The sequence below is a fragment of the Chaetodon trifascialis genome, chromosome 17 (genome assembly GCF_039877785.1).
Source record: "Chaetodon trifascialis isolate fChaTrf1 chromosome 17, fChaTrf1.hap1, whole genome shotgun sequence".
Taxonomy (NCBI): Eukaryota; Metazoa; Chordata; class Actinopteri; order Chaetodontiformes; family Chaetodontidae; genus Chaetodon; species Chaetodon trifascialis.
This window is the reverse complement of record NC_092072.1, coordinates 5181155-5194187: the sequence shown is the minus strand read 5'-3', so window position 1 is coordinate 5194187 and position 13033 is coordinate 5181155. Positions and strand designations below refer to the sequence as shown.

The following is a 13033-nucleotide window of genomic DNA, read 5'->3' as shown; positions in this document are numbered from 1 at the left end:
TGCTCAGGTTAGATAAAGATGTGGACATAAGTGAGAGCAAAGTGAAACAGACCTGAGAGAGGGAGACAGGACGGGAATGAGAGGCTCGCACGCAGTCTGAGGTTGACCTGAGCACTTGAGTCCACAGCATCAAGAGACAGCTGCTGCAGAGTTTGTGGAGACATTTTCCCCAACATGGCAGCCACTTGGCGATTTGCACTTTTCCTCTGCGCGTTGCTGATGGCGTCCAGAGGGCCGAGCCTGGCCAGCGATGACGCCGGGCACGGCACTGTGGCGAGCAGTGACCACGGGGCCAACACGAGCTCAGACTCAGACACCGGACATGGGACGGACATGGGCCATGACACGAGCGGGGACACAGGACACGAAGACACAGGGCATGAGGACACAGGACATGAGGACACAGGGCATGAGGACACAGGACATGAGGACAGCGGACACGATGACAGTGGCCATGGAGGAGGGCCCATCACCACACTGCCTATTGTGAGCTGGAAGTGGCATCATGTCTCCACCCCGTACTTGGTGGCCCTCTGGATCCTGGTCAGCTGGATCTGCAAACTCAGTGAGTCCTAACAAGTCTCGTGCCTGGACGGCTGATCCAGATACATCTAATACAGCTCAGTACACAATTAATTCTTTTAATTAGAGGCAACGTTTGTGATCGGGCCGTTCTGTTAGTGAGTGCTGAATAAACACTTCTAAGGTCAAGGTGGTTGATAGCACCTATGGAAGAAGTACTCAGATACCACCGTGTACTCCATTACAAGTAAACATCCTGCATTTATAATCTCATTTAGATGAATTATCAGTAAACTCTACTTAAGCATCAAAGGTAAAAGTAATATAAAGAATCTCCCCTTTCAGAGTGTTATGTTATCCTATGTGTCATGAATGCATCATATTTTAAAAGCTAATCACAGAGCTCAAACTAATACTGCAGTCCCAAAATAAAACCTGCATTCATGGAGGTCATAATGTTCAGTTTCTGAGGTGTCGATGAGTTTGTGATGCTGCAGAGTTTTTGTCCATCTCACTGAAAAGTGGAGCGGAAGTTTGGAGTAAAATGAAAGTACACAGTAACTCACTTCAGGAAATGTACTTTGCACCAGTGGTGATGTGGGTAAAACATTCTTTTAACTCTTTAACTCTTCATTACCAATTCAATCAGGGAACGGTGAGCAGAGGGGAGTGTCTGGTGCGGCATATTGAATTAAAGGTGAGGTGTGTCATTCTGGAGAAAGACTGCTGATATTTGCTGAAGAAGTAGAAATCCAGAATACCCACCCCACCTTTAAATGCGGCATTGCCGTTATTTATTGAGAAAACTGTATAATTTCATTGTATATCGTCATACTGCCCAGCCTCATTCCAAGGTTGAGGGTCGGGTTGTAACTACGTCTCTAAGACATGTTTTAGTTCACAGTACTGTCAGGCTTCTGCGCTAATGAATTGGACCTAAATGGGGGCCTTCAGAGAGCTTGACCTCTGCTTGATATCTCACCAGATGAGGCCCGTGCTTGTCCCTGGTGTGATCACGGAGCACGGTCGTTAGCACTTCATGTATACACAACAGATGTAAATGGGTTGCAGCGCTGTGGACAATGTAAATGAATGAGCATGCATTCATGTATGTGTTTGTGTTCGTCTCCACTGACATAAATACGGGACTGTGGTTGTCGCTACATGATGCAGGAAATGACTGTGGATAGCCAAACAATGAAATCAGACACAACTGGACGACTTTTTTTTTTTTTTTTTTTTTCCAGTCAATAATTCATGTTTGGCAGTTAATCTGTGCTGCCTGTGGCTGGAAATGTTACAGCCCTGTTTGTACAGACAGTAAGTACGAGAGGTTATCAGTGATAACAAAGAAATATGTTATAGCAGGTGTTTCTGCAGCTTTGGAGTTTTTGTGAAAACTGCTTTGCAAGTATGGTTTTTAGACAGCGTGTCTATCAAAACTGCCACACTTCCTTGACACAGTCTAGAGTTCACACTTGAAATGATTTAAAGAAAAGCATCAGAATGAAAAAAGGCCGTGCAAAAGGCAAACATTTACACAAGGATTGGAGGACACCTCTTAAACGTTATTGCTAAATCTGTCTTTTCATACAGGATTAAATTGTAGATATAGACACAAAAGGACTCTTAAATGTTTGATTGTTCGGTCAGGACCACACTGTGACAGATGTGTTCTGCAGCTGGAAACCATTAACATGTACTTTAAACATGTTTAAGGACTGCGGGTGCATGCGTCTCGCTAACAGATCCATGAACTCTGACAGGGTTTAGGAATTGATGCTGGTTTCGCAAAGTCGCTGTCGAGAAGTAATCTCGAGTCGTAGTTTCCTGAAGTGAAGACAATGGCAGAAGTTTTCTTCAGATCGTACTTCCTCTGTGCAGATTTACAGTGCTTGCTTTCTTTCATCGTCCTCCGCTCTGTGCTCATTGAAGGACAATGGACAATAAATTCATGTTTAATGTCTGCTCTCCTGTCAGTCTGCACGAGCGTAACGTCTGTGGTCTGACATCAAGAACGACTTACTCCACATTTTCAGACATTTGTGTTCATTTTTTGTTGTCAGACACGGGAACGTTTTTCACGTTCACCGCCATTGTCAGTCTCTGACCTTCTCGCGCCTGCCAGGTCAGCCGGCATCATGTTGATTTCTTAATTCAGGCTAATTTTACTCTCAAAATAAAAAGCACGAGGTGAATACTTATAACATGGACACACAGTGAAATGGAATTTTATCTCCATTTGCGTCACAGTGGAGGTGGGTGAGGTCACAAATGACACATTTCATGGAGTGAAAATAGACTTTTGACATCAGCTTGACAAACAGTAACACAGCGATCCTGAACTGTGGCTCCTGCAGCTCCCAGTCTGAAAACAACCTTTGCGTGACCTCTGCTTGTCACCATGAAAGTGACCTCTCTTTGTGGCTGTTTAAAGTGCGCAAGTAGCTGCGGCCTTTTGCAATGATTGAAAGGTTTAAGGACCAGCCAGTGTTAGGTGAGATATATGAGGTCATTAGTTAATAAGGCTGAACAGGGGACTTCATGCTTGACTGTGCAGGAGGTGCAGTTCTCATAAGGAGGATTTATAGCATTTAGAAACCAATAAGTTGTCAGATTATCAGATATAAAGCTGCTTTCAAAACACTGACATACATTAACGCTAAATTATCTTAACTGCACTGTGATATGAAAAATCACCGAATAACAGCAGTTTATTTATATATGAGCAAGCTCAGATATTTCTGTTGTTTACATAAAGCTCTTAGCAGAGACACGCTGGTTCACACCTGCCTGTGTGAGAGCTTGCGTATCAAATCATCAAACCAGTCCATCTTACCAATGAGGCTATTGTCCCTTGTCCTGCTCAAACAGGATGGGACTGTTGGCCAAAAGAAAAAAAAAACATCCAGTCATAACGGAACAATTCTGCTGAATCAGTGCTTATGGGAAACAGGACAGTATTTATAGGGGAGACATTTCACAATGGAGGCTCAACTTCCTTCACTTTGGAGAGATTTTTTGTTGTCGGCCACAAACAGACCAGAGTTTACTTCCTTTAGAAATGTGTAGTGGTCATTTAAAGGACAAGGCTGCTTTTATTTTATGCTTTTCTGACAGTCAGATCTCATGAAAAGACCAAAACCAGCAATGTGTTAGTCAGCGTCTAAACACTTTCCGCCTTCTCTAAGCTGTCGGTGGCAGATCAAACCCATTGATTACTGCTGAAGACACAGACTGTTAATAAAGATGCATTTTGGAACTATTTTCAGCCGCGGATTGATACACACTCGGTGATCTACAGAGTATGTACGCAGCTGAAAAATGAATCCAATGTGAAGTGGTAAAAAACAGTTCCTCGACTGGCCACTTGAGGCTGGCTCCAAAAGTGAGTGAATCCCCATAGACCTCCATACTAAAGTGTTTAACTTTACAGCAGAAATAAACTTTTTACAGCTTGTTGGTTCCAGTCTTTCTGTTAGATGTGTTGACAATAACAAAAATGAATCTTTAAAATAACCTTACAAAGTGAATCATAGCTCCTCTGTGTCATAGTAGTAGTTTATTTAGGGACGGTAGGAGGACAGCTTTCTCGTGTCCCACATCAGGAGGCCGGGAGTCTTTAACCAGGATTGAGCAACATCAGTGTCAATCATTAGTAAGCACGAATCTGGGAGACGCAGTCAGTTGAAATGTTCCTAAACGCACACATTTGTTCAACATGTATCAAATGACCTCTGCACGCACGCACACACACACACACACACACACACACACACACACACACACACACACACACACACACACACACATGCACACACTCACAGAAAATGTGTCATGACAAACTTGAGTGGATGCGTTCAAGACCAGAAAGCACAAACACAGCGATGACCGGTGAGTGTTTCAAATGTGACTGAATAACTTTTAACCCTTCTTGAACATCCGTCACTCCTCTGTTAATCCTCCAAGCTAAACACACACACACACACACACACACACGCACACACACACACACAACCTTGGTCATAGAGGAGATACTGTACATATAAAAAGCTGAGTCCAGGGTTCTGCACACTTCTGAATCCACTGCTGACCACAGACTGTGGGAGGAATGAGGAGAGATGAGACAGGGAAAGAGGAAAGGATAGTGATAGCAACAGAGTGAGTAAGACTGAGGAAGCACAAGATAAAGGAGGGATCAGAAGTGTGACACGTTGTTCGGCAGTTCGGTCTGGCCTTGGTACAGACAGTTCACCTCTTTGAAATCCAAGGTTGCACGAGCACGAGACGTTTTTTGTAGCGCAGCCTCTCTCTTTACGCTATCTTTTAAACTGATTTGATCAAATGCAACGCTGCGGATGTGCACACCTGAGGCTGCTGGGGTCGGTGTTGCTGATCTGCCTCGTCTCAGGGGTCACAGAGGTGAACGGGGACGCGGCGCTAACACATCAAGAATCCCACCTGAAGCCGGCGGAGCCCAAATCGAACTTGAATCACACTGAACATGGCCATGGCTCCATCATCACAGGAATACCCATCGTGACCTTCAAATGGCACCATGTGGAGACCCCGTATCTAATTGCATTGTGGATATTGGTGGCTGGTTTGGCAAAATTGGGTATGTAGCAAACAATTTAGGAAATGAAGTGTGCCTGACTTTTAAATATGGACTATATGTTACCAGTCACTACCAGTTTATCATCTCATGTGACTACTGATCATCTTAGATGAGAAGTTAAGAAAATCCCAAATAGCATCAGCCTGTTAGAGTCACGCCTGGTTCGGATGTTCCAGTCATGCTCCTCTGTCAACGACAATGATGTTGAGCCAATTTTAAGCCACCTAACGTTGTCCTGTTGTCGCACACATTGGAAAACTCTGATCTCCCACATGGTAGCATACGCACGAGTTCACGGTTCAGCTCAATCAGCTGTAAAAAAAAAAAAAGACCATAAACACAGACGTCATTTAGGATCTCATCGCTTGTAGGAAGAAGCTGATTGGTTTTCAGGGCCTCTAACCGTGCACCATTATGTGCCTCTAATACTGTAACAAATAGTGTCGTTGGCTGCAGCGGTGAACAGTCTTATCAACACAACATGATGTTCCAGAGAGCAGAAGACTTTCTTTTGTTTTTAGCGTGTTTGCACTGTATTCATTGTCATGTCATTGTTTCTTATTTTATCCGATTGAACACTAAATGCCACAACACACAATTATGCGTCATACTTTACGCTGATCTTCGGCTTGCTCTCTTTGCTTCTTTGGGTTCCACCTTCATGCACAAATACAAACACAGCGCTGAAATATGAGAGTTTTTAGCTCGCTCTTTTGGTTTGTTGGTCCACAAAAAATTCTCTCACACCCTGTCCAGCCACAGTTTTGCTTGGAGGCTGAAATTTGCTGTGGAGTTTAAGTGTTGTTGAGGTGTGTGTGTGTGTGAATGCACGATTGTATGGATACATGCACATACGTGAGTGCAGCTACTGCAGATTCGCACTGGTCTGAACTGTAATCCTCTACGTTTGAGTGGAACATATTGAGACAACAGAAGTCTACCCTGTGTGCTGCTCAGAGAAATCAACACTTTGAAATGGATCTACTGCAGCACTTCAGGAGTTTTGCGACACTTTGTCAGCCCATTAAGTTAAGTGACCTGAAGCAAAAGTGTGTCTTTAGCTCTGCAGAGGTTTTCAAACCCTCGTATGCTCCACCATGCTGGTTAATCATCCGCCCAGAAGACAAAATGCCACTTTATCAGTGGAGTGCAACAGTTGATCATTTGCAAATTTTGCAACAGTTTTAGTTTTGTGGTTTAGTTATGATGCAATGTTTTTTTAAACAAACCCAAACTTAAACACAGGCAGTCTTGCCAAAAATCCATCCATCCATCCATCCATTATCTATACCGCCTATCCCTTTCGGGGTTGCGGGGGGCTGGAGCCTATCCCAGCTACAATGGGTGAGAGGCGGGGTACACCCTGAGCCGGTCGCCAGCTGATTGCAGGGCCACATGTAATGACAAACAAACATTCACACTCACACTCACACCTACGGACAATTTAGAGTCACCAATTAACCTAATGAGCATGTTTTTGGTCTGTGGGAGGAAGCCGGAGTACCCGGAGAGAACCCACGCATGCACGGGAAGAACATGCAAACTTCACACAGAAAGGCCCCGTCTGACCCGGGGATCGAACCGGCAACCTTCTTGCTGTGAGGCACGCGCACCACCTGCTGCGCCACCGTGCCGCCCTTGCCAAAAATCTTTTAGTCTTATTACTGGTCATTATGAATCTGCACCTGCTGGTTGTTGCACTGGAACCCGCCAGAGAAACTCAACTTTCCTTCTCTTCTGTCAGTCATCGAGGCCAACCACCATGTGACCAATGTAATCCCAGAGAGCGCCCTCCTCATCTGCTTTGGCTTCATCCTGGGTGGGATGATCTGGGGTGCAGACAAGGTGCAGACCTTCACGCTGACCCCGACGGTGTTCTTCTTCTACCTGTTGCCTCAAATCATCCTGGACGCGGGCTACTCCATGCCCAACAAGCTGTTCTTCAGCAACATGGGGGCCATCCTGGTCTATGCCGTCATCGGGACCTGCTGGAACGCCGCCAGCCTGGGCCTGTCGCTGTGGGGGTGTCACAAGGGAGGAGCCATGGGTAAGAGGGACTTATGTCTGACTTATAGCTATTAGCTAATAGCTAATTCGGCAGACTTGTAGTGATTCCAGTTCGGCAAAATATGGACTGAGAACGGCCACAGTGTCAGTGTGTGACACTGCACTACTCTGGGGTGACAAACGCTTTTATTTGATGAGCGATTGGAGAAATCTGAGCTCAAATTCTTTCACTTATATTGATGATTGTCTCGACCAAATGTCTCAACCCTGTGTGCCGTAGGTGACCTGGACATCGGCCTGCTGCAGTATCTTCTCTTCGGCAGTCTGATTGCTGCTGTGGACCCCGTAGCTGTCATCGCCGTGTTTGAGCAAGTCCATGTCAACGAGGTCCTCTTCATCATGGTGTTCGGAGAGTCGCTGCTCAACGACGGCGTCACAGTGGTTCGTATGCTATGATGCAACTGCCGCGCTTAACTTCTCATGTTAGCTGAGAAGCAGAACAGTTTGTGAGTTTACTGAGACATCCATCATTGGAAAGTACACGTCCAAGACATGAAGTGTTCAGAATGCAAACATTCTGTTCTCAGAGTGAGGACCTTTACCCTGACAGCCCTGTCATAGATAGATAGATAGATAGATAGATAGATAGATAGATAGATAGATAGATAGATAGATAGATAGATAGATAGATAGATGGGACTTTATTGATCCCACACCGGGGAAATTTAGTTGTTACAGCAAGCAGGTTACAAAAAGCAGGCACAGTGGCATAAGAGGTCAAAAAATAAAAATAGAAAAATTCACAAAAATACAGGATAGAAAAAAGAACTATGTCTATTTACATTTGTGCAGGTACACACGTCATCTTTCCTGAACTTAATCTGTCATCGGCCAATCAAAGCGCTCTTTGAGGTGATTGAGCTCATAAAAAATACTGCCTGCATGCAGTATGAATCATGAAATTCCACTCTATTCATCGCTGAAAAGGAATAAAAAGGTGTTATTTCTTAACTTTCCACGCCTTTCTAAGGACGGCGTTTTAAGACTTTGACCCCTCTGAGGCTTAGTGGAAAAAGCACCACACTGTGTTCATGTCAAAACTTTGCCGTTTCAGTTGGTAACAAGTGACAATAATCTGCACCAAAAAATGAAAAGATCAATGCCATCTGTTATATATAAATCAATTACACAATCTCAGACGGCGTTACAGGCTCAAAACTCGACAGACATTGTGACAGGCAATTCAAAGACAATATAGGAGCTGCAGATGTGCAATAATTTGCATTGTTGCATGCTATATGTCATATCTGTCTTTATTCCGCCTCTCATTTTCTTCTTCTCTTAGGTGCTCTTCAATGTATTTGATGCGTTCGTGTCACTGGGAGGATCCAAAATTAATGCTGTGGAGATCATTAAAGGAATAAGTAAGGAGTGAGCTTTATTTACCCATTCAGAGAGAGCAATGGAAGCGTGCATTAAACAGCACATAATCCAAGATGATGACATGAAAGTAAGTGTGATGTTCTTTTCAGTTTCCTTCTTCGTGGTGGCGTTTGGGGGTTCCCTCGTGGGCTTTGTGTTTGGCCTGCTGATCTCTCTTCTGACCAGATGCACGAAAAACATCCAGATCATCGAGCCGGGCTTCGTCTTCGTCTTGGGATACCTCTCCTACCTGACGGCCGAGATGCTCTCGCTGTCGGCCATCCTTTCGTGAGTCTGTTCTTTCATAGCAGGATTTTTGGAAGAAATTGCAAAAGCCATAATGACGTTTCGTCGTGCATGTCTTTGCCCTGTAGGATCGTCTTCTGCGGCATGTGCTGCCAGAAGTACATCAACGCAAACATGGACGAGAGGTCCGTCACCACAGTCCGATACGTCATGAAGGTGTTAGCCAACGGGTCAGAAACCATCGTCTTTGTGTTCCTCGGCATCTCGGCCATCGATAAGACAATCTGGGTGTGGAACACAGGCTTCATCCTGCTCACGCTCCTCTTCATCATTGTGTATAGGGTAATCGGTGAGGCTTTGTCTTTTGCTGTCAGTTTTGAGTGCAAACAGTTCACTATCTGATGCCAGCGCTCACAAAACACACTGGGTCTGCGTGCATGTATACTACAGGTGTCTTTTTCCTCACCTGGATCCTGAACAAGTTCAGACTGGTCCCCCTGGAGTTCATAGATCAGGTGATCATGAGCTACGGTGGCCTGCGAGGGGCTGTTGCATATGGCCTGGCTACGATGCTGGATGAGAACAAGATAAAGGAGAAGAATCTGATGGTCTGCACCACCCTCATCGTCGTGTACTTCACTGTCATTCTTCAGGTAAACACTTTTCTGACTTGTCATCAGGCTAAAATAGCGTATTGGTTTATTTGCTTTTTGCAGCTTTTGTAAACACACAACCTCTTCATCTTGCTTGAATCTCTTCCTGATGCAGGGAATAACCATGAAACCTCTGGTCACCTGGCTCAAAGTAAAGAGAGCTGCAGTGACTGAGCTCACACTCGTAGAAAAAGTGCAGAACAAGGTAAAGCTCAAGGTTAAACAGCAGGAAGAGCCATAAAGCATCAGTCTGCCGTCCAGCTCTCACACAATCTCTGTTCTTGCTGTTTAGGTGTTTGATCACATGCTGGTTGCCATAGAAGATATATCTGGACAAATAGGACATAACTACATGAGGGACAAGTACGTAAAGACGTCTTAATGATTTGACTGGTTAAATGTCTTCGCTGTGTGGATGAAGCTACAGTTATCTCCTCTCTCGCTGCGAAGGTGGAACCATTTTGAGGAGAAGTGGATGTCGAGGGTTTTGATGAAGCCGTCGGCGAGGAAGAACCGCGACTACGTCTTCAATGTCTTCCATCAGCTCAACCTCAAGGATGCTATGAGCTACGTGGCTGAGGTGAAAGTCACACACCGTATAGGTCTCTTGATGTTTTATTCAATTGGACGCACAGTGAACAGGCAGCAGCTGAATGTCCTCCGGTCTGTTGCAGGGTGAACGCAGAGGCTCCCTGGAGTTTGTCCGCAATGAAACCGCGTTCATCGACTTCAAGAAAAAGTTTGGTGAAGATTTCTCAGATGTCATGCCTGACATCATGGCTGACACGTCGGACGATCAGGGCGCCATGTCCGCCATGAGGTGAGCAAACGTTTTCAGCTGATTTACACCACAGTCACAGATCTGAGAGGTCGTCTGAATACAGTGCATGTTCAGTTGGTGGAGAACAGGTTTACTTTAAAAGCTCTCCAGTTCCTTTCATTATTTTTATTTCTGCTATGAATTTGAAATTATTGTTTTTAAATATAAGACATCAACAGCTAATTTTGCAAGTTCAAAACTAGGTTGATCTACTTTTTTTCACTGAGTATCAGCTCGCATTAGAGCTTCTCTGACACTGCCCTCTGGTGGTTACAGACAGTTACAGCACTTTCACAATTAGAAGCAAACCAAAACAAGTGGAAATGATCTTGCACTGGCCGTTCATTTCCTGTCTGTTTTGTATGATAGTCTAAGTTAGCGCTGCGCCTGAGTGTGTTAAAGACATAAAGTAACTGTCATGATTTTTCCTGCGGCGGAAGGGACCCTGTGCCGACAGTGAGCCTGGAAATGCACGAGCCGACCATAATCGGTATGAGGGAGACAGAGGACGTTAACTCTCACCACCTGCTGCAGCAGCATCTGTACAAAGGCAGGAAACAGGTGAGTGTTTTCAGCCACTTCATACAACACATGTTTAACAATTAAAGGGAACTACAGCAATTTAGTGTAGCATTGGGCTTCCATGAGGTTTTCGACAGCAGTTACTATCACATAAGAACCATCTCCAAACTCAAGACACAGAATCAGCCCTCACATCTCTTCCACGCTTGGCTCGTTTCATAGCACCGGCACAGGTACAGCCGGAGCCATTTCGACGTCAACAAGGATGAGAACGAGGTGCAGGAGATCTTCCAGAGGACCATGAGGAGTCGCTTGGAGTCCTTTAAGTCTGCAAAGATGGGCGTCGCTCCGCCGAAGCACATTTCCAAGCACACAAAGAAAGACCAGCAGCAAAAGGTCAGAGCCTGAACAATTCATTTTCATGTGACAGTCGACAGTATAAGTGCACCAAGTGTCTGATAAACTTATTTTCTGGTCATATAGAATCTGATTTGAATAATAATTTTGATGATTTTATACAAATTTAATTAGCATTTGTGCGACTGGTGTTTACACAACTCTTAACATTTTAGGACTTAAAAAAGGTTAAAAAAAAAATGGCACTAGCACTAAAAATTGTGAATAACGCCCACCTCTACTAGTCTAAAAATGTCCATTACAGCTTTGTTTTTCCCATTTTGTAACTTCAGATGTAATTTACTAATAAATTGACTTCTCTACTTACTGCAGATGGCAAATGGAAAATCAGGGGACAAAAGTAAAAGCTACCATTCAGGTGATGAAAGTTTGTTCGTCGCAGCCCTAAATGGTCCGAATACTTAATAAAAACCCTTTTTTTTGAAGAACATGTTGTTGTTTTTTTGACAGATTTCGGGTTCTCAGAGGGAGACAGCGCCTCTGGCTTTGAGGCCTCAGGCAATTCATTCCCCATGAGGGTCACCTACAGAGCAGGAGGTAAAAGAAGTGTTATAGATATAAAGAAGATGTGTTATAGTTAATGTCAAATCTTAATCTGAAGAGTAACTATAGCTGTCAAATACATGTAGAGGAGAGAAAAGTACAATATTTGCTGCACAGCAGAAGCAGAAATACTCATGTGAAGCACTTGAAAATTCTGTTCAAGTGTTGGCACTTGAGTAAATGTCAGCACTGATTTACTTTCTGTCCTTCATCCAGCTGGAATTGAGAACCCAGTCTTCATGCCGGACCTGGACCCCATGGCGCAGGTGCAGATCCCTCCGTGGCTGGCGGATGACGAGCTCGACAGCAGCACGGTGGCTCCCTCGCAGCGGGCCCAGGTGCGGCTGCCGTGGACGCCCAGCAACCTGCGCCGCCTGGCCCCCCTCCGCCTCAGCGCTCGCTCCACCGACTCCTTCATGCTGGCCGACACTCCTGCCGCGCAGCAGAGGGACGACGAGCAGCCGCCCCCTCCACCTCCGCCTCCGCCTCCAAATCCGCCTCACAGAGACGGCAGCCACATGTAGCGACGCCCCACCCCTCGTCCAGCTCCCGTTAACCCAGCTACCAAAGACACAGAACCTAACCTTGGACTTTGCACCCCCTGCTCTCAAAATATTGACCAGGGAATGTTTTCTTTTCTGTGCCATTATTTAATCTTAGTCCAGAGTTTCCAGACAAAACATTCACAGTCCCACAACCTTTGCGCTCTTGCCGCAGCTGCACTTGTTGCTCTGACTTCACCCTCCACTGAGCAACGGGAAGCTGCATGCAGAGCGAGGGATCCCGCGTGCACGGCGGCGTGTTATTCACCAGCACATGCTGAACGTTGTCCCGTCTTCTCCTCAGGGTCATAGTGAACCGGAGGAGAATCTCATCCCAGAGTGTGGTGCAGAAACCTTTTTCAAGAACAGAGATATTTATGAATTGTGTTGTTTATGAAGATGTTTAATTAGAGTGATGTGAAGATAATTCCAACCCTGTAATCTGAATAGAGCATTTCTGTGTCTTTTCTCATTTGAAGAGTTGAGAGAGAGGTTGAATTTAAACTTGAAGAATGTAAAAACATCACATGTGATGCAGATGCGACAGCATATTTATTCACAAATGAAGTTTGGTCTCACGTGGACGTTTCCAGCAGCTCAAATCTGCACCAAGAGCACTTTGACGTACTGGTTTTAAACTTCGTGGATGGAGTCAGGTACACTGGTGAGGTGCTGAGTCATGAATGCTAAATGTAGATTCAACATTAATCCACAGCTACTT

The 13033-nt window shown here is 45.0% G+C and overlaps 1 protein-coding gene across 1 annotated transcript; it reads left to right on the top strand.

The window, feature by feature from the left end:
- On the top strand, positions 1 to 12886 carry LOC139345589 (sodium/hydrogen exchanger 3-like). The gene is made up of 16 exons (XM_070984285.1): positions 1 to 565; positions 6885 to 7187; positions 7428 to 7588; positions 8493 to 8571; positions 8680 to 8857; positions 8944 to 9164; positions 9266 to 9468; positions 9584 to 9673; positions 9761 to 9831; positions 9919 to 10048; positions 10143 to 10288; positions 10729 to 10849; positions 11033 to 11206; positions 11540 to 11585; positions 11678 to 11764; positions 11987 to 12886. The coding sequence occupies exons 1-16, from the start codon at positions 175 to 177 to the stop codon at positions 12292 to 12294; spliced, it is 2709 nt and encodes a 902-aa protein (XP_070840386.1). The 5' UTR covers positions 1 to 174; the 3' UTR covers positions 12295 to 12886.
- The last annotated feature ends 147 nt before the right edge of the window (positions 12887 to 13033 follow it).